We start from the raw sequence: 24,326 nt of genomic DNA on the forward strand, positions 1-24,326 counted from the left end.
GCATGCATATAAATAGCGCAATTTTCATCAGGAAATGAAACACATATGCTGTTGTTTCTGAGCAGTTCTCTGGAAGCGTACATTTAATCTTGGGTTTCCAGTCAAATGTTTGCATTAGCTGGCGTGTCACAGTTGACTCATCAAAAGAGGAAGCTGATAAACATCAGGAGGCCTGGGCTTTAAGGTGAGTTTAAACTGTATGATGTTTTTGACTGGAGGTTCCCCAAATGAGAGATGTATGGCGATCAGAAATGAGGCCGCAATTATCTTCTAGAGAGAGTCCAGAATAGCTTGTTTCATTTCTGGAGCCCTTGTGGTCTGCATTTCTATCAATAAGCCTTATACGTCGTGCCTGATGACGCACTTCATGATGTGTGTTTGTTTTTGGCGAGCGGGAACCCACATTAATGCGCACACACAAACATCCACAGCAGGCCTCTCCCATGCGTCAGTAGCTCCTGGTTCATTTTAAATGCAATGTTAATCTTATTGTTTTCCTCCATGCAGTGGTGAGTAAATGTGCCTGGTTAATTCACCCCAGAGTGGAAATAACTCCTTACACCACACTGATCCACTTAACACTCCCCAGAACAACATGACCTCGAGTCGGTTTTTCCCATTCACAAAAACAAGCCAGTCTCATAAATACCGTCCTTTTTGGGGAATGTTTACAACGTATGGAACAGTCAGGAAAGCCCTGAAAATTCTGTCACTCATTGCTCAAGCGACTTACAATTCAAAGGATTTCAAGTCAAGTGACTTGAAACACAGCCAAAAAGGTTCCCAAGCCAACAAAAGTTGGAACGGAAGCCAGCGTTTGGCTAACTCTGTTATTTAAGGGACATGCAAGGCACAGATGGAGTTTTGGTGGTTATGATCTTTTTATGAGTACATTGTGAACTTATCCCCTTGTCTTTGTAACATTAATGGCCATTTTTGTTGTTTGAGATCACTTAAATCCAGGGTGACCAGACAATAACCTGGTGTGTAAAAAAAAAAAAAAAAAAAAAAAAAGTATGTTCCTGTTTCAGCTGTTCTGCTCACTGGCTTAAGTATCCTCAACTGAATGACACTGCAGAAAGAAAGAAGAAAAACAACATTGGCATTTTCATTGGCATTGTAAAATTGCCAACTTGCCAATGCTTTAATGCTAGAACATCCTTCAGTGAATCAGCTTGCAATGTATGGTTGCCATAACAATAACTTCTCACACTTACTGCTGCTCACTACCATCCTGTAAAAGTACTTTCTCAATATTGGTTTACACAACACATAAAAATGCAAGTAAGGTGTTTTGCCATATATATATATATATATATATATATATATATATATATATATATATATATATATATATATATATATATATATATATAATTACAAATGTATTAAATTCAAATTATTATTCAATTCACAAAAGTGTACTGAACCAATATCTTTTATTTTGGTAACAAGCTTTACTGTTAACTAGCTGCTTATTACTAGAATTTTAATGCCTTATGCATGACCATATTTCAGTATCACTTAATTCTGCTCTACACACTACCTTACTAACTATTTACAAGCAGCAAATTAGGAGTTTATTAAGGGAAGACTCATTAATACTTAATATGTGTTCCCTATTCTAAAGTTATATTTATAGAAACATTTATTTTTATAATATTCATATTTGCTATTTATTCTGTTCCGATTTTGAGAGACTAAACTTCCTCTGACATTAATTTCAAAATATGAATATATATATATATATATATATATATATATATATATATATATATATATATATATATATATATATATATATATATATATATATTGCAGCCCAGCATTGTCATGACATTTACATCTCAGGTGATTGGCTCAAAACAACGTGACAGCAGAATGATCACCCATAAACAAAGATGGCAGATTTCAAATTGCATACTGCGCCAGCTGAGCAAGTGCCACTGAGATGAACAAGAAGGCCAAAGGATACCTCTCTCCAGTTATTATATGATCCTCTTTGGTTCACACACACACACACACACACACACACACACACACACTAGCCTTACATAAAAACACAGGAGATTTATCAACATGTGTCCTGATTGGTGGCTTTATAAAATCTAGCCATCCTTTTATAAATCTCCAAAGTTGCTAAAGTGATAGGACTTACATAATTCAGGCATGCACTAAAACATTTTTAAAGTTGGCCATTATATACAGTAGCCTACACGACCACTTTCTGAGTTAGAAGTTGACTGATCATCATTGGCGGAACGTTCAATGTCAACGTCAATCCTCTTAAATACGCCCTTTACCTGCGCGGTTGCTTAGCGACCTACTTTATGACAACCTGTTTACGTCACTAGCAATAAATCAAAATCATATTTCTGCCCGCTGCCCCCGGTTTGCCGCGCTTGTCTGTCCGTCTGAACGCCACAGGCTCAACCTACATGTTGCGCGCGCGTTATCGTCTCGGCAGCACGCGCGCTCAGGTTGTTGTCAGGTGCTCGGGTTGTTTTTCGTCCCTCCACGACAACAAGGTAGTGGCGTCGCACCTTATTGCGGACCGAAAAAACCACCTTAACACACCCGACGGACAGGAGTCTAATTCTAATTCTTAGTATAAGGCACATCTGTCGCCTGTTTATACCCAAGAGTGCGTGCTCGGAAATCGCTCTACGTATCTAGAAAATAAGCGCTTGGCTCTTGACTTGCGCACTCGCCGACCGCTCTGAAATAGACTCTATAGCTCCTAGTTATTTAAACGCACACTAAACTAACAGAGCACTCGTTTAAACGCCACACGCGCGAATTACGACACAAACGCGTCACTTTATTATTTTTGTTTTTACATAACCCACAATGACGCGGCAAATCCACGTTAACAAAATACTAACGGTAAATTCCTATAGGCTTAGCCTATACGACATACCCACGTACACATAGTAAATTGCATTGAAGCGAACTGAAAATCTCAACAGCCTTACTTGTTTATTAGAGGCATCGAGCCGGCTCCTCGTTTCTGCGAAGTTTTGCTTCATATCGCCGAGGCGCCTGTTCCGCTTTATCTTGTGTAATGATGATGACGATGGTACTGAAATAACAGCGCAACTTCTAAAAGTGCGCGAGGCTTCACTGCTTTACATCTCAAGTGAGCCCTCTCTCTTCTCTGCGCGCTTCAGACATCAATATATTTAGTTGATCGTCAATATTAAAGGCTGGGGTCGGTTGCATGTACGCAGACATAGGTTACTCGGTTTGCTGTGACATCCTTCGGCAACTGCGCACTTACAGGGGGCGTGATGTTGTTCTTTAACAGAAGTGCTCAGCTTAGAGGTTTTTAAATAAGACATCCGCGCGCGGCGTTAAACGCAGGGCTAAACATGCATATTTCCTCACGTTCGCCCTCAACTTTGGATTTTAATCTGCGCAACAGAGCCCGGAATGCGGACGTTGGCAAGGCTTGGCGGAGTGAAAGAACATTGCATGTGGCACATCATCAAAATATCCCCTCTTAGTAACAACAGAGCCGTTCCCCCCCTCCTCCGAACATGCACATGCGTTCCCAATAGCCCAAGGGATCGTTTTACACACTTACTTTGTCGCTCATAACAATCCACGCATTTCTCGGCTCTCACGCGAGCGCGAGGAGTTTGCGGTAACTGTGTCTTTTATCATAGGCAAAAGCCGCAGATAACTTCACGCGTCCTCTTGCGTTTCTGCGAAGTGCGTATTGCGCGTGGCGGCAGGTGCAGTCCGGTCCGCACCAGGAAACCATCACTGGGGGATGTTGGGAACACCGCAGCTCCAGTAGATCCAACTCTGAAAACGGGGCGTGTAGCCTACTGGCCGACTGCGTTGCTTTACAGGCTCATTTTGTAGTCATGGACACACACACACACACACTTAGCTTTTCTGTTCGCTGTTTCATTATATCATGTCCATCATGTGACACAGTGCGGCCTCCCTCGAAGGAAACTTAAAGGGACCTCCTACCGAACCGCTGCTAGATCCCATTCGCATCCCTTCCCAAATGGGACACTATTTAAACTCAAGCCAAGCTGTTTGATTAAACGTGCACCATGCTATAAAGTAGCAGCAACAAACCCTATAAAGTATTTAAAAGAGTTTAATCAACAAAAATATAATGGAAATTCTATAAGTCTATTTTTGTATTAGTCATAAATACAGTAAAACCAAGAATCCTATATTCCACAAATATTTTATTTAAATATTGCCTTCTTGGAATAAAACGCATTGATCGCTTATTTCTGTGCCGGAGTCATTCGCAAGTTATTTTATGATTAAGATTTAATTTCATGGTCTTTTTCATTATTATTTTACTCTGTAATGATTTCACGCAAGGCATAGAGGTTTGTTGCCCCGTGGAAGACATATTAATAATACAAAAAACTTAAAACATTCTCTTTACATACTGACGGACTGAATAGGGCTGCTTTGATTAGGCTACATTAAACACCTTCGTGCTTACAAAAATTTGTATAGGGGTAGTATATGAGGGACAGCTTTGGATTTACAACTGAAAAACATTGTGCATTACAATAACACACTTCTTCTCTAAAGGCATGCTCATTTAAAAGGTTTTTTAGATCTGCAATATTTGCCATTTTTCTGTCACAGTAACTTTTTTTCACGTATACACACAGGTTTAAAAAATTGCGACACGCAAACATTCCCCATATCCCATCCATTTGTGGTAAATTAAAAGAGCTCTTGCCAAGATCTAGCCATGCACTTAGCTAAAATGACATTATCTCTCATTCCTTGCATCAGCCTGTTTCCGGTAAAAGACAGCATCAGTGTGCTATGATCAACTAAATGCATTTATCAGAAGGTCATTGTGTTCTTTGGCAGTCTCGGATAATTAGCCTCACTGATAATAAGGCATGTCCACGGCGATACTATATAATCATGTATGTTGTCTTTAAAAATGCAAAAATGTATGTTTGATGAATATGTGCTCGCTCTCAGGTTTTCCAAGATTTAAATCAAATTTTTTATAAAAATGTTACCATTACATTCTATCCATCTATCAATCCATCTATATCTGTGTGTCTAAACGTGACATCTACTTCAAAGATGACTTCTCTACCATTGTGTTTTCATATCATATCAAAGAGCCTGTGAGATCATGCGAAAACTGAAGCCCACTGCTAATCGGCCGATAAAAGACCCTCGATTGCATGGAATTAGAGAGGATTACAGTTCACTCAAACAATACAGCACCTCCGCCCCCTCATCCCTCGCTTGGCTCCTTGGCTAGGAGGATGGGATCGCCCCTTGGGTGGGTAGCCTCTTGGAGTATAGCCACTGGTTCATTTGCTTGTGTCAAGAATAGCCTACTTTCAGGCTTAGCTGCAGTGCATTTGCTCTGAGCCTCATTGTAATGATTAATAGTTCAGCCATTGCTGGATGATTCATTTAAAGTATTAGTGTAATCTAGGTCCTATGAAAATATTAGGTGATAAAGAAGAGGGAAAAAAAAGTTTTCCTAGTTTACAATTATTTTTTACACTATAACTGACTAACTAAATCATATAACTATATAAATGTGTGAATAAATTCATTTATTGTTCTATGAACATCTATTTATTTATGCATTCATTATTAGCCTATTTTTCCCAAGGGCCGCATAATGTAGACCTGTTCCACTTTAAGTTTGTGTGCCTGCTCTCCCTCGCTCTCTGTGTCAGTGTGTGTGTGTGTGTGTGTGTGTGTGTGTGTGTGTGTGAGAGAGAGAGAGAGAGAGAGAGAGAGAGAGAGAGAGAGAGAGAGAGAGAGAGAGAGAGAGAATATGTATGTATATGCGTGTGTGTGTTTCGTTCGTGCATCAAGATGGCGGTGGCTCCTGACAGCAGAGTGCTCTCCTACAGTGTTTATAAATGGAGCTCGTACTCCTCTACATATTTACCCGAGTGAGTAACGCACATCAAACGCTCAAATTGAGACTCTATATCTGCTCTTAAATATACATACACCGTTACATTATGGTATATACATGCGCTGCAATTTTAATCAAATCCATGGCTTTATCTAACCAACGGGCCGGGCTACAGCAGACGGGTACATAAAGCAGACGCAAACGTATAAACTGCGAGCAATAAAGCAACGCAAATGTCTAATTGTACACATGAAGGCGCATTTGGATTCGCAAAAGTCGGGAAACCGCTATACATGTTTGGAAACGTGCAGATGTGACAGTCATGTTAGCATGCTAGTTTAGGCTAATGTAAAGCAGCCCGTGTGAGTTTATACAAATAACACGCCTGAATTGTGTCTAACGTGTTTTATTTTTCATAGCATTATGCAGATCTTGACGCTCTTTTAAGAATCTGACATGTGTCTCACTGCGATGTGTTTGTTTATATTTAAAATATAAATCATAACTGCAGTGTGTAGCCGGTTAGCTAAACGGCTAACATTAGTTTACTATATTGAACCGTAGACGTAAACAAACCGCAAGTCGCCGAATGCCGTTTAGGTCGGTGTTTTCGACTTTGTTTAAAATATCCGGTCGAAATACGCTTTAATTAGACTGCGAGTAATGCTTTAAAATACATAAATGTGCAAAGATGCGACGGTGACTGACGCTAAACTGTTGGAATATGACACTGTGGGGGTCACAGACTATTTTTATCCCACTGTTTTAATCTTCTTCTGTGTCTGTTAATCTACAATATTATATAACAATACTTCCATAACAAAAAGGTATTAAAAAAGTGGAAGTTGTACGAAATGCTATTTCTAGCTATCAAGCAAGGCATGAAGTAGCAGAGTTTCGAAACAAGTGAGCTGCCTATCTACACAGCCTATGAAACGCGGTCTCTCACTTAGTTTTGAAACATAGCCAATAAGCTGGTTGGTTATTGCGGTCCACCCCGTAATATCCATTCAATTTGTGTCATGTAAAATGGATCATGTATTACTAATTTACATACCTTCTTTGCAGTCCTTGTTAGATGTGACAGCTAGATGAAATTTTGCTGTAGACTGACAAACTAGTTCTGCGTTGAAGCATATATCGGGAGACCCATGTACTCTTGCCAGTTTTGTTTTTGCTCTTCACCCCGAACTTGCATGCGTTATGAACTTTATCTAGCAGAAGAAACTCTCCCGAATGCGGTTGTAAGCATAACTGTATAAACATGGCACATTTGTGGATTTGTTTATCTGTGAACATGCATCACAATTAGGAAGCTGTCAGAGCACTGGATGCTTGTGCGTTCATGGTGAAAGCATTATGCTATGGAAGACCTTCACAACCTTTCTATTATGCATGCAAGAATAAGGTGTGAAAAAAGTTTTAAAGAATGTTTGTGGTGCCTCATGATTTTCTTTAAGTCTTTCTTATTTTGTTTGTTCGCAGGAATATTTTAGTGGACAAACCTAACGATCAGTCTTCCAGGTGGTCATCTGAGAGCAACTACCCTCCACAGGTAAATTCTGCTTACGCCTTTCAGTGTTGACCTCAGTTGTGTAATAGTTCCCGTTTCAGGTTAATTATTGTTAAAAAAAAAAATCTTACTAAAATAAAATGGCAATATATAACTGCATATGAACTATATAAACAAACAAACAAGCAAAAATTCATAAACAAAATCTATTAAAAAGTTCCTAAAATGAACATGAAAACACAAGATATAAAAAGTTAATTCAAAATGTTAATAAAAAACCATAATAGTTTGTCAGTGATACTATTAACAGTGCATGCTGGCAATGAGACTAAAATAATTTTGTTCAGGTTAATTGTTGCAGACAGATTCATTGCCCTGCTTATTATGTGCTTATTAAGTTTTAATAATAATAATAAACACATTTCATTATTAAGTGCATTTCTCACGCTCCATACAATGTAAAATAGATAAATAAAAATAAAATAAAAAGTGGGAAGAAGAGCATCAGAAGGGCTCAGTATTGGTGTTTGGCTTCAGAGATGTGTGTTTGAGTGTTGACATTAGTGTGCCTGGTTATGTTGCAATTTTCATTCATTGACGCCGTGCCTGCTTTCATCTTCTTCTGGAAAGAGGAAGCCTCTTCTTTGCCGGCCTTGTGGCACAGACCACTGCAGCACAGACAGACTTGTGGTTAGACAATAAGGAAATCGAAAGTGCGTGTTGGCGGTACAGTAAAACGCGCCCTCAACTTTCAACCTCTAGCCCCAACTCAAAGCCTTGTATTTCTCACTTGTGTCCTTCCACTCTCTTCCTTTCACTAAAAGAATGTACAGTTACCCCCTGCAGAGATTAGTGTTTTACTAAATCTAATTTTTTTTTTTCCCCGATCTGACCTCTACATGTTCTATAAATCATTATAGAAAGTTCAATCAATATTTATATATTTTTTTTACCAAGCTCTTGTGCAGACGGCCATCAGTGCTTGTGGATGGAATACTGCAGTCAGTCTATGTGAAAAATTTTCCTCACTCTTCCCATCTTCAATGACAGTAGCCCATTCATTTTTAGGCTCTCTACGTAAGCTGTGTTTGTTCCAAGCAGTAATTTACAAACTGTCATTATAGGCCGTTCTGTCATAGATGTCTACAGTTGATTGAATTGTTTTCATGAAGCACAGTGAGAAATATAAACACTTCCTCTCCACCTGCATCTGAAGAGGGTGTTGTCACTCGCAGTCTCTGGTCATTTTGATCTGGCGTGTCTTTATACGCACCAGAAACACAAAAACACATCCTTCTTTTTTTATGCTAACAGAGGAACTTAAGATAATTGAATGTATTAATAAGAAAGTGAGCAATTGCACATCCATAATGGATACTGTCAAGGAGGAAAAAATATCAGAAAATTACAACTTGTTCTGTTTTCCAGGTTTTGTGAAGACATGCACGACTGCCTAAATGTTTGTGGTTAATAAGATTTTTTAAAATGATTATATTCATCAAGGCAACATTTATTAAATGAAAAATGCAGTGAAAACAATAATGTTTTAAAATATTATTGGAATATTTGCAGTTTAATGTATTTTATGATTTATTCCTGTGATGAAAGGCTGAATTTTAAGCACTCAGCGCTCCAGTCTTGAATGACACAAGATCCTCAAGAAATCATTCTAATATGCTGATTAGGTCGAGAACGTTGTTTGTTATTACAGTTGGGCTGCTTGCTTTTTGTGGAAACAGAAGTAGATTAAAAGTTAAAAAGAACAAAAGTTTATTATGGATATTATAAATGTGTATATACTGTAATTTCATGATCATAATACAAAGTACTTATTTATTTGATTTATTAGTATTTAAAATTTTACTGACCCAATACTTCTGAACTGTAATGTATGCTAGTTTAATTGGAACTGAGCTAATTTTTTTAAATTATTCATGGAAATTCTTCATGCTTTTATTATAAAACATCATTGATTTGTGACATGCACAGTGAGGAATGATGTTAGAAATAAACCTTTTAAATGATTCGTAAAGTTAGTAATATGTTATAGAGGACTGTTTGATCTCAGTAGCTTTTGATAACCTTGATCGTCGTGGCTAAGAGCATTTTAGATTAGAATTGCATCGGTGTAACAATTGATGTTTCTTTTCTGCTATTCAGTACTTGATCTTAAAACTGGAGAGACCAGCTATTGTTCTGAGCATCACCTATGGCAAATATGAGAAAACGCACGTGTGCAACCTGAAGAAGTTCAAAGTGTTCGGAGGCATGAGTGAAGAAAACATGACGGAGCTCTTGTCTAGGTGAGACTGTTGGGAGAATGCTAGTTTGTGATTACAATTTACTTACGGTAACTCTTTGTCAGATAAGCTGTACAGACTCTTTTTAGAGCATCTCGAGAGCAGGTGATTGGATATACTTAACGTATTATGGTAATAGAGCACCAGAACATAAGTATTTATAAAATGGCTCATTGTGTTTCTTTGCAATGCCAGTAATGTTTGGGGAAATGGTTTCTTGTAATGTGATGAGGTCATTGACTGCCTTCCTCATCTCATCCTAGTGGCCTTAAGAATGACTTCAACAAAGAGACATTCACGCTAAAGCACAAGATCGATGAGCAGATGTTTCCTTGCAGGTTCATTAAAATAGGTGAGTGTTTACAGAAAGAGCGAACTAAAGACCCAGATGAACTCATGTGGTGACACATTTAGGGGAAAGATCAGTCATCACATGATTTCAGAGGAAGACAATGAGTTGAGTGAGTGATTGAATGACTCGGCAAGTCTTTGATGGAACAAACAAGTGCTTGTGTAAACTCTTTTGTCAAGAGATTTTTTTTTTTGCAAGCTGTGTGTTTCAGACTTTGAAACGGATTCTTTTGAGAATGGAAAATTTTACTTTTTTTTTTTTATTTTTAAGAAAGTACCTTTGGTAAACCTGCAGCTGCCTGCATGTGTGTAAATGTTCTCTCCTGATGCCGTCTGTGTGTGTTATGTACAGTGCCTCTGATGTCATGGGGGCCTAGCTTTAACTTCAGCATCTGGTATATTGAGTTACACGGCATAGAAGATCCAGACGTTGTCCAGCCCTGCCTTAACTGGTACAGTAAGGTGAGTTGTGTCCGGACATCCACATCCATCCTTGAGGATGAATCTCTTAAAAAAATTAGGTCGAAAATTCATCCCCAAATCAAAAGAACCAATTTAGAGCCATTAAACCCTTTTTATGTTTATTTACTATAATTATCCTGTCTACATGCATTTTCAGCTTTTTGGCATTATTACCAATCAAAAGAACTCTTTTCTTGACATAAAAGTGAAATTAATGAACCTCATAGAAATGCTCATTTTAAAAGAAAATTTAAGACGACACAGGCATTTGCATTTGACCGTTTCATATATATTTATTCATATTAATTTGCTGCGTAATTTCAAAATATGTAATTTTCAACCACCCACTGCTTTAAGATAATGTCACTCAGCATGTGAATTAAAGCAATATATTTTTCCATTTCTTTTCATAATTTTTATTGTAGTAAACCACATCATTGTCTTTGTACATCATAACCATTACTGGTTTTTAAATTACAAGCTATTCAAGTAAGAAAATCATTATTTTTTATAACACCCACAATCCATTTCCACAGGCAGTTTCAAGCAATATTAAACTTGGCAAATCAGTGGCACGTTACACCAAAAGTGTTTTTTTTTTTGTTTTGTTTTGTTTTTCAGTACCGTGAACAGGAGGCCATCCGACTGTGCCTGAAACACTTCCGGCAGCACAACTACACAGAAGCCTTTGAGTCCCTGCAGAAGAAAACACGGATCGCTCTGGAGCATCCCATGCTCACACACCTCCACGAGCGGCTGGTCCTCAGAGGAGACTTTGACGCCTGCGAGGAGCTCATAGACAAAGCTGTGAGAGGTACCTCACCCTGTGTTTCATCATATGGATCTGTGCCACATTCATTAAGTAGGGAATGTGGGCATGTTGGTTCACTGTAGGCAACAGAATGGTTCTGGATTATAATCATGTTATGTTGCAAGTCAGTACACCCTTGTTGACTTTTGTCAATAAAGATAATATCCACTCGAATGGTTTCACTTGACGCAGACTAGACATGATTTTTATATTTTTATATAGTGCCGTCAGTCGATTTAAAAAAAAAAAAAAAAAAAAAAAAAAGTAATCTCGTTAATCAGTCATGAACATTTACATCAATCCCAGTAAACATTTACACAACTGTTATCAAAACTATTTCTAAATAAAGACAACAAAACATTTCTGCAACCTTATGTGCAGTATTATGACAAAATGCATTATGAAGAACTGCATCTGTTCTGAAGCCGCAGTAGAGCTAACATTAGCATCATGCTACATAAGCCATTTTTTCAGATTAATAGAACACTCAAAACTCACTTTAAACCACCGTAGAGTTTGTAATAACTTTGTTTTGCGCTCACATGTGGAAATGGACGTTTACTGTACACATTGTTGTGAATGTATCCAAATCGCAAGAAAATCCAATACAAACCATATCCTATCGTAATCATGCGTTTATTATAATCTAAAGTGGCTGTTGTCATGTTTATTTCTACTGTGTAAAGCCTTAACAAGTAAGATCTGACTGAAATTTAATTTTTTTTGTGATGTTACGACCACCTCCTCTCGCTTCTTAAGTTGCTAGGTATACATTCTGAGTATAGTACACATTAGTAATTGGATCTGATTTCATTTTTATTTGTCTATTTACACTTTGGGTGGCCACTACACATTATAAAAGTAACCCAAAAAATGTAACCCTTACACAGCTCTGTTAAAAAAAAAAAAAAAAAAAAAAAAAAAAAAAAAATATATATATATATATATATATATATATATATAAATGGTGCCGCTAGATCTATATGGCTTGTATGATCGAGTCTAATAACTCAATCTTAATTATTCCCATACACAGATTAGAACACGCACACAATAAGGATGTGGATAAATAAAAAAATTGGATTTCTAATATCTGCTGTCACATGGACAATTATAATAAGAATGGAAATTTAACTGTAAGAGAATCAATATATGGAGAAAATGCGAAAACTGTTCGGTATTCGGCCTTGGGGTTTAGTGGGATTTAACTTTGGCCAGGAATTTTCATTTTGGTGCATCACTAGATTTGATATATTTCAACATTCCCATACATTTAAAATAACATGTTGAGTCACACACATGCCGCTTTTTGACACAAACCTGTGGGTGGTTTTACAGTCGGGTGCTATAGTTTCCATAACAATGTTGATCATATGTCAGTAATGTACAGCGTTAAAGCTCATCTAGTTATGATTCAACCTGCAGAATGTGTGTCTGCAAAACACTTTTCATGCAAGTTATCAGCAAGATATTTGCATAATTGTTGTTTTAAATATTAAAAGTAAACCTTGGAATATTTAAATTGATTTGAAAATGAACTGGTACTCAGTAGGGATGTTTACATGGAGCATTGCATTCTAAATACAATCTGTTTAAAAGTCCAATCTAAATGCTTTATGTAAACACCTCAGTTGGAATAAAAACACTCAAACAGATTAAAATTTCAGTTGGGTTGAGAGGTGTGCGATTAAACTGATCTTTTGATATGACATGTAAACATTTGATACTGGAAATTTTGCTTCTGTATAATGACATAGAAAAAGCGTGACGATGCATGACGCACGGAACAAGCCAATGTTGTTGCATGTAACGACTGTAGTGGCACTTTATTTAGCATTTATGTAGCATTGAACAAAGACGATATTATACAGAGAAAGTTCATGGGTATTGCAGTGAATCGGAGGAAGTCCAACACTCAATAAGGTCTCTCTTGTGAAGGATGTCCCGCCTTCCCGTGTTCGCAATTGTTCCATGTTCTAACATGTCCTCTTTTGCGGTCACAGTGTAAATTTACGGTAATTAGAACCTAATGTACACTTGGATTGTTTCCCACTCAGGGAGCGTGCATTAGCAAATTAAAGTGCACACTTGACTCTTTATCTGTTCTCTTCCAGATGGTTTGTTTAATCAGTACATCAGCCAGCAGGATTATAAGCCACGCTGGAGTCAGATCATCCCCAAATGTAACAAAGGTATGACAGAACACACAAGTGGCGGCCTCTTGCTCTGAATCTGAATGCTGGACTCCAGGGAATCCATGTCCGCTGTATTAAATTACTTAAGGGCTGCATTGATATTCATTGTGTGTCTTGTTCCTGACACACAACTTTCAGTTCACTTCTGTTTTTTTTTTATTAGGTGATGGTGATGACAACAGGCCGGGCATGAGAGGAGGTCATCAGATGGTCATTGATGTTCAAACAGGTGTGTTTTGCATGAGATGGCTCATTTGCAAAGTTTAGATTGGGCAGCTATTATGGCACTGTTTAGCTTGTCCTGTCTTGCTTGTAGTGGAATGAAAGCTAAGACTGCATTTAGCCCCGCTGTTGTGAGTTAAGGGCTCTTTTAAATGTGCGTGTGAATCTGTGAGCTGCTTGTTAGAGGAACAATCGATCCCTGCAGCCCTCATGTGGCCCTGTGCATTCAAACTGACCTCAAGTAACCCGCTGTACAGCTCATCTGACGCTCAATAGCTCAAACAACTGTCTCTGCTTATCACCATGGCGACATCAGCCTTCCAACCTCAGCACACAGCTGCCTTTCAAGAATGTGATGATTTATAACAGCTTTTAAAATACCGTAATAGTTTTTATCCTTCGATTTCATATTGAATTTCTTACAAAGGTGTAAAACGCCTCACCCACTCACCATCGCTTTCTCTTTGTTGTGTTTTTTTTTTTTTCCTCTTTGTTCGGCAGAAACCGTATATCTGTTTGGTGGCTGGGATGGAACGCAGGACTTGGCTGATTTTTGGGCGTACAGTGTGAAGGAGAACCAATGGGCCTGTATTTCCAGGGATACAGAGAAAGAGGTATAAGTGTATATGAATAAGTGAATATGACACAGCTGATTTGCAAAAAAATACCCTAGATGTTTCCATGCCAGTGAGTTTTGCATACTTTGCTGCACTTTCTGTGCAAAGTTCACTGCTCCTTCATCTGTAAGTTATTTAGATGGGGGTTGTTGTAGTTTGTGAATGAGGAAGAGAATGAAGTTATTGTAATGGAAAATATGTAGAGTGACACCACAGTGCTGATGGAAGTTGTAATGGAGATTTCTTTGGCTTCTTAAATCTGCATAAAGTATAGGAACACTCTTCAGCAAAGACTTAAAAGCTACCCATTAATGCAGGAAGGTCCTGCCTGACTGATATGATATGATATGATATGGCCAACCACAGTTGTTTGATTTCTGGGTTGTTTCAGGGGTTGGTACATCTGATTGAATGACCTCACAAAAGTAAACCAGCACTCACAAATGGCTATGTAGAATTTATGCGCATCCTAACATTTAAGTATTTTATTTAGAGTAAGTTACAGTATGTGGCCATAGATTTAGATATTCCAGTGACTAGTTTTTCTTCTGAGCACACATTCACATCCTGGTAGCTTCTAAAAACATTGTTCTCTGAAAGAGTATTTATAGGAATAGTTAACAAAAAAATGAAAATTCTGTCATTAATTGCTTACCCTCATGTTGTTCTATCTTTGTGACACAAATTAAGCTGTTTTTGGTCAAATCTCTGAGCTTTCTGACACTGTGTAGAGAGCAGCACATATGACACATTCAAGGCACAGAAAGGTAGTAAAGACAATATTTAAATGTGGCATCAGTGAAACAATCTTAATTTTGTGAAGCTATGAGAAAACCTTTTGTACCAGAAGAAAACAAAAATGACTTTTCAACCATTTCTTCTCTTCCCTGTCAGTCATAGACACATTCATCATAAGTGCCATGACACATGTGAAATTGCTAAATCAACTTGTTATTTTTTTGTTTCTAAGTATTTTCATAACTTCGTAAAAGTAAAGTTGAACCACTGATGTCACATGGACTTTGTACAGACATTGTTTAGTCTTTTTGGGCCTTGAATGTGGAAGCTGCATTGTTGTCTATTCAGGGTGAGAAGCTCCAAGATCAAAAATATCTTTATTTGTGTCCTGAAGATGAATGAAGATCCTAACGACATGAATGACATGAGGGTAAGCGATTAATGCACAAGCTGTCCCTTTAAAAACTGAAAAAGGTTTTGTGCAATTTGAGAAAAAAATTTTTGAGAAAACCTTTTGTGTGTTATCGGTTGATCTATAGCTGATCTGTATCTATAAAGGTTGTGATTTATATGTCTTTTAGAGCGGCCCTAGTGCTCGGTCGTGTCACAAAATGTGCATCGACTCTCAGCGGAGGCAAATCTACACGCTGGGCCGTTATCTGGACTCCTCTGTCAGAAACAGCAAGTCACTGAAAAGTGACTTCTACTGCTACGATATTGACGCCAACACATGGACTCTCCTAAGTGAAGACACATCTGCTGATGGAGGACCCAAACTCGTGTTCGACCACCAGGTAAGCATTTTAAATGGATATATGCTCACATACCACCAGGAGTCTCCCTTGTACAGATTTATGATATAAGTTCAATATCTCTGAGTAAAATCACACCACCCCCTCTCTGTCTCTGTCTCCCTCTCTGTCTCCGTCTCTCTCTCTCTCTCTTCCTCTCTCTCTCTGTCTCTCTCTCTCTCACAGATGTGCATGGATTCTGAGAAACACATGATTTACACTTTTGGTGGTCGGATTCTGACGTGTAACGGCAGTGTGGATGACGGCCGGACGTCAGAACCTCAGTTCAGCGGGCTTTATGCTTATCACTGTCAAGCTGGCAGCTGGAGTCTGCTAAGAGAAGACTCGTGTAACGCCGGGCCAGAGGACATCCAGTCCCGCATCGGACACTGCATGCTCTTCCACACGGTCCGTCTCCTTAGTAATGACCCATAAAGCGCTCAGAGCTGGAACTCAGATATGTTGCATGCTTGACCTCATATTTTGTAAACGATGCATTTGTGACTTTTCTGGTATGAATTAGGACCATTTCCCAATAAGAAAGTTGATTACAAAATTAGTTTCAAGACCGATGATTGGTGAGTTTTTGAGTTCATTGGTGTTAACTGGAATTTATGAGTGTTTTTTTCTCCAACAGAGAAATCGCTGCCTGTACGTTTTTGGAGGTCAGAGGTCCAAAACTTACTTGAATGATTTCTTCAGTTACGACGTTGATGGTGATCACGTGGAGATTATCTCTGATGGCACCAAGAAGGACTCGGGCATGGGTATGATGTCATTTGTTTTTATTTTTATTTTATCTTACCATTACAAAAGCTCTGCATCCATCACCCTGCTTTTTTGCGCATTTTGCTGTACTGCGTCTAAAACGAGTGAAAAATCCATTGAGGTGGTTTTCACATTTTGCAAATAAATACCTCCATGTGCACCAAAAAAATGTCCTGGGACAGCAAAACCTGACTTACTCGCAGACAGATCTCCTTGTGCAATCACAAACAATTTGATTACATTCAGTGGCTTCTCCTACTTTTCTTAGTTTCTTCCTGTATATCAGGAATTGAACGTTTTGTTGTCTTTGGCTCTTTGGATGGAAAGATGCTTATTCCCAATTGTTTTTTTTTAAGAAAAATGTAGTTTAAATTAAATGTGTAGTTTTGGGTGGAAACCCAGCTAATGGCTCTTACAAAGTCGTGCCCTGAGAAGAAGGAGAGCAGAGGAATCTTAAGCATGAAGGTGACATCATGTTCAGAAATAGAGTTGAATCAGGTGGGGATTATGTCACTGCTGCGGCCAGTTACATGCAGCTGAGGCAAACATGTGATCTACTGCAGTCTTACTGTTCAACAGCTAAATCAACTTGACATTGTCTGTCTCCCTGATACTGATATACACAGATCTGCAGGTCTGGATGATAGTGATGAATGTTTCTTGTGAGAATTGCCCTGATGATGGGTAGATATTACAGCACATTCCTGAACAGAGAGACAAGGTTTTTGAGGTTAGAGCACAGATTCTGACTCTCATCAAGATATTCTCCTCTGGAGATTAGGCATGAAATATGTTTTAATATTTAAAGTCTTCTCTGTTAGATTTGCAGCCTTAGATGACTGCTTATGTAAAACTGTTTTTTTTTTCTTCTTGACAACATGCTATTCTCTCAGGCACTGTATTATGGGTATTGCTAGGTGTTTACTCGCTACCCTAAGTCTCAGTGATATTCTGGTCCTTGAATAGGGCACAGATTCCTCCCTTATTAAATATTAGGGCTTTTTTTTATATTAATGTAATGACTCACATTTTATCAAGGTAAAGCAGCACAATTTGAGGCATTTTTTGCAAAAAAAAAAAAAAAGGCCTTAACAAAATGAACAAAAAAAGATAAAAAATGTTAAAAGAACGCTATCATATTGTAAGTATTAAAAAAAGCTTGTTTAAAAGGCTATTGAATGCTATAATAGTATGTAAATAACCCTGAAACACCTGCGTCTTCACAGCGTCTGCCCTCTCTCGGCACAAATCAGCATTGAACACTATTAATTTGAAATTCTCAGAACTTCGATTGGCTTCTAAAGAATTGAGCGAGTTCTTAGAAAATACTTCATGCCCACGCACTTGTGGTGATTTGCTCACCTAACACACACTCGTTTGATTGCTCACGTTAGCCACACATGCATACAAATGAAACTCGCACGCACAATCAAGACTTACAACAAAGCAGACTTTGTAAAGCGTCTGTGATCCGCTTGGAGGAGAATTTGGTGAGCAGACAGGTCATAATGTCTGGACACCCACATAATGTCCCCCAAATCGTTCTTCGCTTTCTCTCTAATCAGTAGCGATAGCATGGTATTGTCAAGCTCAAAGGAACATACTAAAATCGAAAACAAGCCAGTTCACAAAGTGGAGAGGCACAGAAGGTGAACGAGTGTGAGAGCTCTGTGAAGCCTGAGAGAGACTGTGCAGACACAGGCCTGTGACACACTTCCTGTTCCCATAAACAGATTGTGTAAAATCTCAATGGGCGACTTGACGCAATAAGAGAGAGTATAAAAAGACCTCTGTGTTCTCTCTGTTATCGCGTTAAAGAGAGATGTGTGTGCGACGAGGACAGGGGGTGACAGAAAGAGAACAAGAGCTAGAAGGCAGCCGAGAGAGACAAAAATAAGGCTGAACAAAACACAATTTACCAGGAAGGAAACAGTGAGTCCAAACAGTACGTTCACAACCAGATCTTAAAGGAATAGTTTACCCCCGCAAAAATCATTTATCATTTAGTTCCAAAGCCAGGGTGATGTTATTTAAGCATAAAAACAATACAAAATTTGTGTAAATAAAATGGAATTACAGGCCAGATTTAAATGACCTAAAGCTGTACTTAAGCGCAAAATTAATTACATTTATTAAAATTAAAATCTGTAAATTCATTTTTTAATTAAATGTAAATAAATATTTATATCAATATAAAATGGCATGTTTTTAGACATTATTACATTAATATAACCATAATTTTTAATGATGTTTGAAAATATGATTAATACACTACTAATGTACTAGGAAATAATGCAAAACTTCGTGGCCATTTTATAAATTAAAAATGATGCAAATTTTGGTAATTCACTCACCACTGGGGCAAAAAAAAAAACCTTTTGGTACAGCATTTGTTGAGTCTGGCTGAAATCATAGGAAAAAAATGTGATTCGCACGTTGTCCAACGATTACATCAAGCTGCTGCAACATAATTCTTCATTTAACAGTGTAAGTTTAAATCTGTGCTTGTGTTGCAGTACCAATGACAGGATTCACTCAGCGTGCCACCATCGACCCAGAGCTCAATGAGATCCACGTTCTATCAGGACTCAGCAAAGACAAAGACAAGCGCGAGGAGAATGTACGCAACTCCTTCTGGATCTACGACATCGCACGCAACAACTGGTGCGTGAGTTCTCAGACACGCTGTTCATCCGTACACACTGAAGTCTAACGAGTACACTAGACCTGTGTTTATATGCTGTGGCCCAGAGGACTGCCTGCATCGGTAATCCACAGAGCGCCTTCAGGCACTCAGTTCCTGAGGTTTTAGATTGCCATACGCTGCTGGAAAAGAATGAAATCTTCAGTTAGGATTATGAAAAACATGCTTTTTCCTTTCTTGGACTGTGTGTTTTCTTTTCATGCGCCAATGATGAGCGTGAATGCATCATACAAAACTCCCTTATATAAATTGTTCTCCGCTTGTACACGCATTCACATATTGAATGAAGCCTGAGCGAAAGTTGTTTCAAACGCCTGTCTGACCTTCAGAAAGGGAGTTGGTGACCATCAAACAGGAACAGAATGTTCTCTGCTTGCGCGTGTGTGTGTGTGTGTGTGTGTGTTAAATGTGCTTTGCACTTAAACTGGGGGAGAAAAACCCTTTGTTCTGTACGCTAATTGAAGCAGTTGGCTTATGGCTTCTAAAAAAATGAGTCTGTCAGTGTTTCCTTTGGATCTGGTGTACTGGTTTCTGTAATTTTGTTTATTTGACTTGATTTAGGTGGGTTCGCGTGTGTAAACTTTTCTAGGACAGTATGGACAGTTTAGTCTGTGTTTGTCTGCAGGTCATGTGTATATAAGAATGACCAGGCGGTGAAAGAAAACCCCACTAAGGCCCTACAGGAAGAGGAACCTTGTCCTCGTTTTGCTCATCAGCTAGTCTATGACGAGTTGCACAAGGTAATCATTTCACTTCCACACCCATTGTAAATATGAATTAAACATTTATGAACAGTGGGGTGGTGTGGTTTGGGATCGGCTGATTAGCAATCTGACCTGATAACCCAAAGTTTGTAGGTGTCAACCCACACTTACCTCGAGGAAGTCAACGTGAAAATAGAGTTAGATCTTAATGCTTGTCTAATTTTGTTTTGTTTTTGAATATGAACATTTAAATATAGTTTTTAGATTTTATTTTTATTTCATTTAATAATTTTCTTAATAAGTTTAAATATAATGTAATATTTAAACATCATTACAATATTTATTATATTATGCTATATTTTTGCATTAATGTATATAGTATTTCTATTAATAAAAATGTTTATACTTTTTACTTTTTAATATAACATGAAAAATATTTTATTAATAAAAATGTAATGCAAACTTCAAAAAAATTATTACTTTAATGTTTTTATATTATACTTTAGTATCAATATACTATTACCAACTAGCAGTTTAATCATTTATTTTGTGAAATTTAACACAATAATTCTTTTTTTTTTTTTAACCTGATTTAAAAGGTATCTGGTCTGTTGTTGTTTTTTTTAATTATAATGATTCTCTAGTCCAAAATGATTGCAAATTACCAGAGGCAGCAGCTTTCCAATTATAAGGTTGTAACCTTTGAACATTCGTAGAGACATCTAAATATAAATTATATTTACCTCCGGCACTTTGACAGCTTGGGCTGATAAACACTCATTTCCTTAATTGCTGTGCTGATTAAGCAAAGCAATTAGCAGGGGATTAACATCATGATATGGTACACAGGTGCATTACCTTTTCGGTGGAAACCCGGGGAAGTCCAGCTCACCCAAAATGAGATTGGATGATTTCTGGTCCCTAAAGCTGTGCCGGCCTTCCAAAGAATATCTGCTTCGACACTGCAAATACCTCATCCGCAAATACAGGTACAAATATACTTGATGCCAGCCTGTTACAAGCTGCTGCTCAGTGACTTATTATTCTGACCTCACAGTTCTTGATTAGGAAATTGTGCTTAAGAATAATATTTACTGAATTAGGTCATCTGGTGTCTCTGTCTGAAGCCAAAGAAAACTGTCTGATGCTTTTAGTTTCTAAACATCACTAGGAAAGTGTTTAGATATCTATTCTGTTAAATAGTTTGTGTCGAATGTTAATATGAAGAACATGATCCTGCTGTGATCTGAATGTAAACCATTAGGACCCAGCTGTATTGTTATGTAATGGCAGTGTCATGCAGCACTGCAGTTAGTGATTAAATTACAGTAGTAGTTTTCCATTGGTGCATGCGATTTCTGCACTTGAAGTGCCATCTAGTGGCCATATTTGGTTACTTTAATGGAAAAGCAGTGTACCTAGCAATGAGTAACATTTACATCTTAGGTTGAATAACTTGAGTCATATGTTGACCTGCTTGTTCTGTTTGTTGCCTTGTGTCTGTTTGCAGGTTTGAGGAGAAAGCTCAGACCGAGCCCTTGAATGCACTTAAATATCTACAGAATGATCTGTCTCTTACTGTGGACCACACTGACCCCGATGAGACAAAAGAGGTCAGGACCCAGCAAAAGCAAACTGTGTACATTAACAAACCTTTTGCTCTTAAGTCAGTTGGACTAAAGCATAGTCTGACTGAAATTGGATTGGGCCCTATACATGTTTCATAATTAAAAGTTGTTTTTTGTGTGTTTGTTTCCTGTAGTTCCAGCTCTTACCCTCTGCTTTGTTCAAATCCAGCTCGGACTTCATTCCTCTAGGTGAGAGCACAGTTTAATGAACACGATTGTCCTCTAATCACGTACTTGTCCAGCTGTGGCAATCAGTGCAAGAGCTTCTCGGAAGTGCTTATTAATGATTTTTTTTCTCTCTTCATCACAGGCTTTTCAGATGTGGATCAGACGTACGCCCAGCGCACACAGCTGTTCGATACGCTTGTCAATTTCTTCCCCGACAATATGACCCCGCCCAAGGGTAACCTTGTCGACCTTATCACCCTGTAGCCACACCCCACACAGTAAACCACACCCTCTTTAGACCTCTCAGACTCCTCCCACCCTAAACAGAAGTTATTTTTCTACATTTTCCACCCGAGGTGTGCCGTGCCCACCTACTGTGTTTCCTCCTACAGAAGTAATGCCACTTAAACGTCACTCAGACTTACTTAAAATGCAGAAATATTATTTTCTACTCTGGAGTGCCAGGGTTGTGCTTTTTTATTTTTTGATTTTAAAAAGGTGTCAGAATTAGGTTTAAATTCACACGATATCTGCCAAATTGCGCACTGACTTGACTTTTCTATATATTCTTTTTTTAAAAACAAACTTAGTTTCAAGTCTTGAGTTTCTTTCAACTTTTCGTTCATACAGGTTGAAATGTAGGCGAGTTATAAATCTGAGCAGTTTACGTGGTAAAAGGGTGGATTTGATTTACGAACTGTGTGATCATCATGGGTTCATTTTTTGCCTTGCTATTTTAAATCACATTTTTATGGACAAACACACGCGCTGAGCCAGTGGAAAGATCATAGCGCCCTCTAGAGTCAGTTCTCTCGCTCTAGTAGATCAATTCTGTTCATTCTCGATACTGGATTGAATACTGGCTTCCATTTAAACCTGCTGCTGCTGCTGCTATCGGATGCTGCCATGACGTTAGTGCTTTCTTTAATAATGATGAAACACCCGATTCCATAAGCAAATTCCCATCCACAGATATTAAAAGGAATATAGTGACATGTTTGAGGTGTATTGCACACATAAAGGTACACAAGAACTGTTTTCCACTGTGTGTGTAGGAACGCAAATATTATGAAACTCTGTACTTTATAACAGGTCGTTACACTTGTATCCATTAGCGAATGGATTAGCGAACACTTTGCTGCAATTAGACAAACCGAAGACGTGGATGATTTGGTTTTTTTGAAGTGTAGATTGCTGTTTACTTCAGGTTGTGGCTGCTTTTGTCTGAACTCAATATAGTCCTGTGTTACATAGACTGTTCAGCTTACTGGTACCAACTCAAAGGAGCCTTTTTGGGACCACCGAAGACAGAAGAGACCCCTAACTATTTATTATTATTATTATTATTTCTTAAACTTGAGCCCTGAATGTCATGTCTTATGTTCTGTCTCTCTCTATGATGTCATAGAGTAGTCTATATGTGCCCTTCATTCCGTATGAGCTTCCGGATTGTTTATAATCCTGGGCCGATGAGAGCGTGTTGGATGATAGTCTTCCATATAGTCCATCTGGAATATTTGTGCAGTGTTAGTTTAACAGCAGTTATTTTTGTTATTTGTCTCCCTGTGCACGAGTAGGAAGTGTTTGCCCTGCAAAAAAAAAAAAAAAAAAAAAAAATTCCGGTAATTGGATCGCTCTTAAATTTGCTGTAGTTTTGGCTTCACTCACGCAGAAACCAAAGGCTCAAAGAACCATGGGACAGTACATTATGCTTCACCCTGCTGATTGTGTCCTCCCAAGTGTCATATCGCAATTCCCTGAACTCAGTATTAGCTGTAATTTGGCTCTGTGGAGATACGGCGCACTGGAATGTGGAAGCTTGTGATTGGCCCATTTGTGATTTCTAAGATTCAGTGCTTTTTATTTCTTTCCTGGCGTGGAAGCAATTTGGGTGTATACGAATTGGAAACCAGGGCTTACTTTTGCCTTTTCGTAGATTTAGCTTCGTCTTTGTGCCAGGAAGAAAGTTCCTGAAGATTAAAAAAAAAAAAGAAAAAAAAAAGAGAGAGATGAAATTGAATATATAAGAGAGGATCGACACTTACAACCGCACTTAATGCCAAATACGTTTTCTTGCTTTCGGTGTACATTTCTGCAGTGTCAGAGATGAAATGACTTTCTTTTCCTCTCTCCTGGAAATCCTCATCTCGTCGAGAAACCCCTCTGCTCTTGAGCGAGGGTACGTTGAGATGTCAGCACTACACTGTGGCTCTCATGAATGTGTAGAACCTATTAAAGAACTGCATTGTATGTAATGTACATAAAGAATAAAGATTGTATTTTGTTCAAGTTTTCTTAAATATTGTCTTGGTCTTCCTTTAAAGTAGACCTCCTTAAAACTTAAATATTTGGTGTGGAAATAGTAAGTTTTACTCCAAACCTTTTTAGAAGTAGTATATGCATTGTCTTATCGTTTAAGAACAAGTGCCTCGACATGTCAACTACTTAACAAAACACACTTTAA

General features: G+C 38.1%; 1 protein-coding gene and 1 long non-coding RNA gene across 2 annotated transcripts in view; one reads left to right on the forward strand and one right to left on the reverse strand.

Moving 5' to 3' along the window:
• LOC122343358 overlaps positions 1-3,895 on the reverse strand; it is a 32,790-nt gene extending 28,895 nt beyond the window's left edge. The window contains exon 1 of the long non-coding RNA XR_006250759.1: positions 2,976-3,895. This is a non-coding gene — a long non-coding RNA (uncharacterized LOC122343358). The remainder of the gene's footprint in view (positions 1-2,975) is intronic.
• Positions 3,896-5,795: 1,900 nt separating this feature from the next.
• Positions 5,796-24,162, forward strand: mkln1 (muskelin 1, intracellular mediator containing kelch motifs). Its single transcript, XM_043236195.1, has 18 exons — positions 5,796-5,924; positions 7,376-7,445; positions 9,564-9,706; positions 9,967-10,055; positions 10,407-10,516; positions 11,138-11,330; positions 13,442-13,519; positions 13,686-13,751; positions 14,246-14,358; positions 15,681-15,893; positions 16,077-16,298; positions 16,528-16,657; positions 19,175-19,322; positions 19,988-20,102; positions 20,916-21,055; positions 21,577-21,679; positions 21,829-21,883; positions 22,005-24,162. The coding sequence occupies exons 1-18, from the start codon at positions 5,845-5,847 to the stop codon at positions 22,124-22,126; spliced, it is 2,190 nt and encodes a 729-aa protein (XP_043092130.1). The 5' UTR covers positions 5,796-5,844; the 3' UTR covers positions 22,127-24,162.
• The last annotated feature ends 164 nt before the right edge of the window (positions 24,163-24,326 follow it).

The sequence above is a fragment of the Puntigrus tetrazona genome, chromosome 4 (genome assembly GCF_018831695.1).
Source record: "Puntigrus tetrazona isolate hp1 chromosome 4, ASM1883169v1, whole genome shotgun sequence".
Lineage (NCBI taxonomy): Eukaryota > Metazoa > Chordata > Actinopteri > Cypriniformes > Cyprinidae > Puntigrus > Puntigrus tetrazona.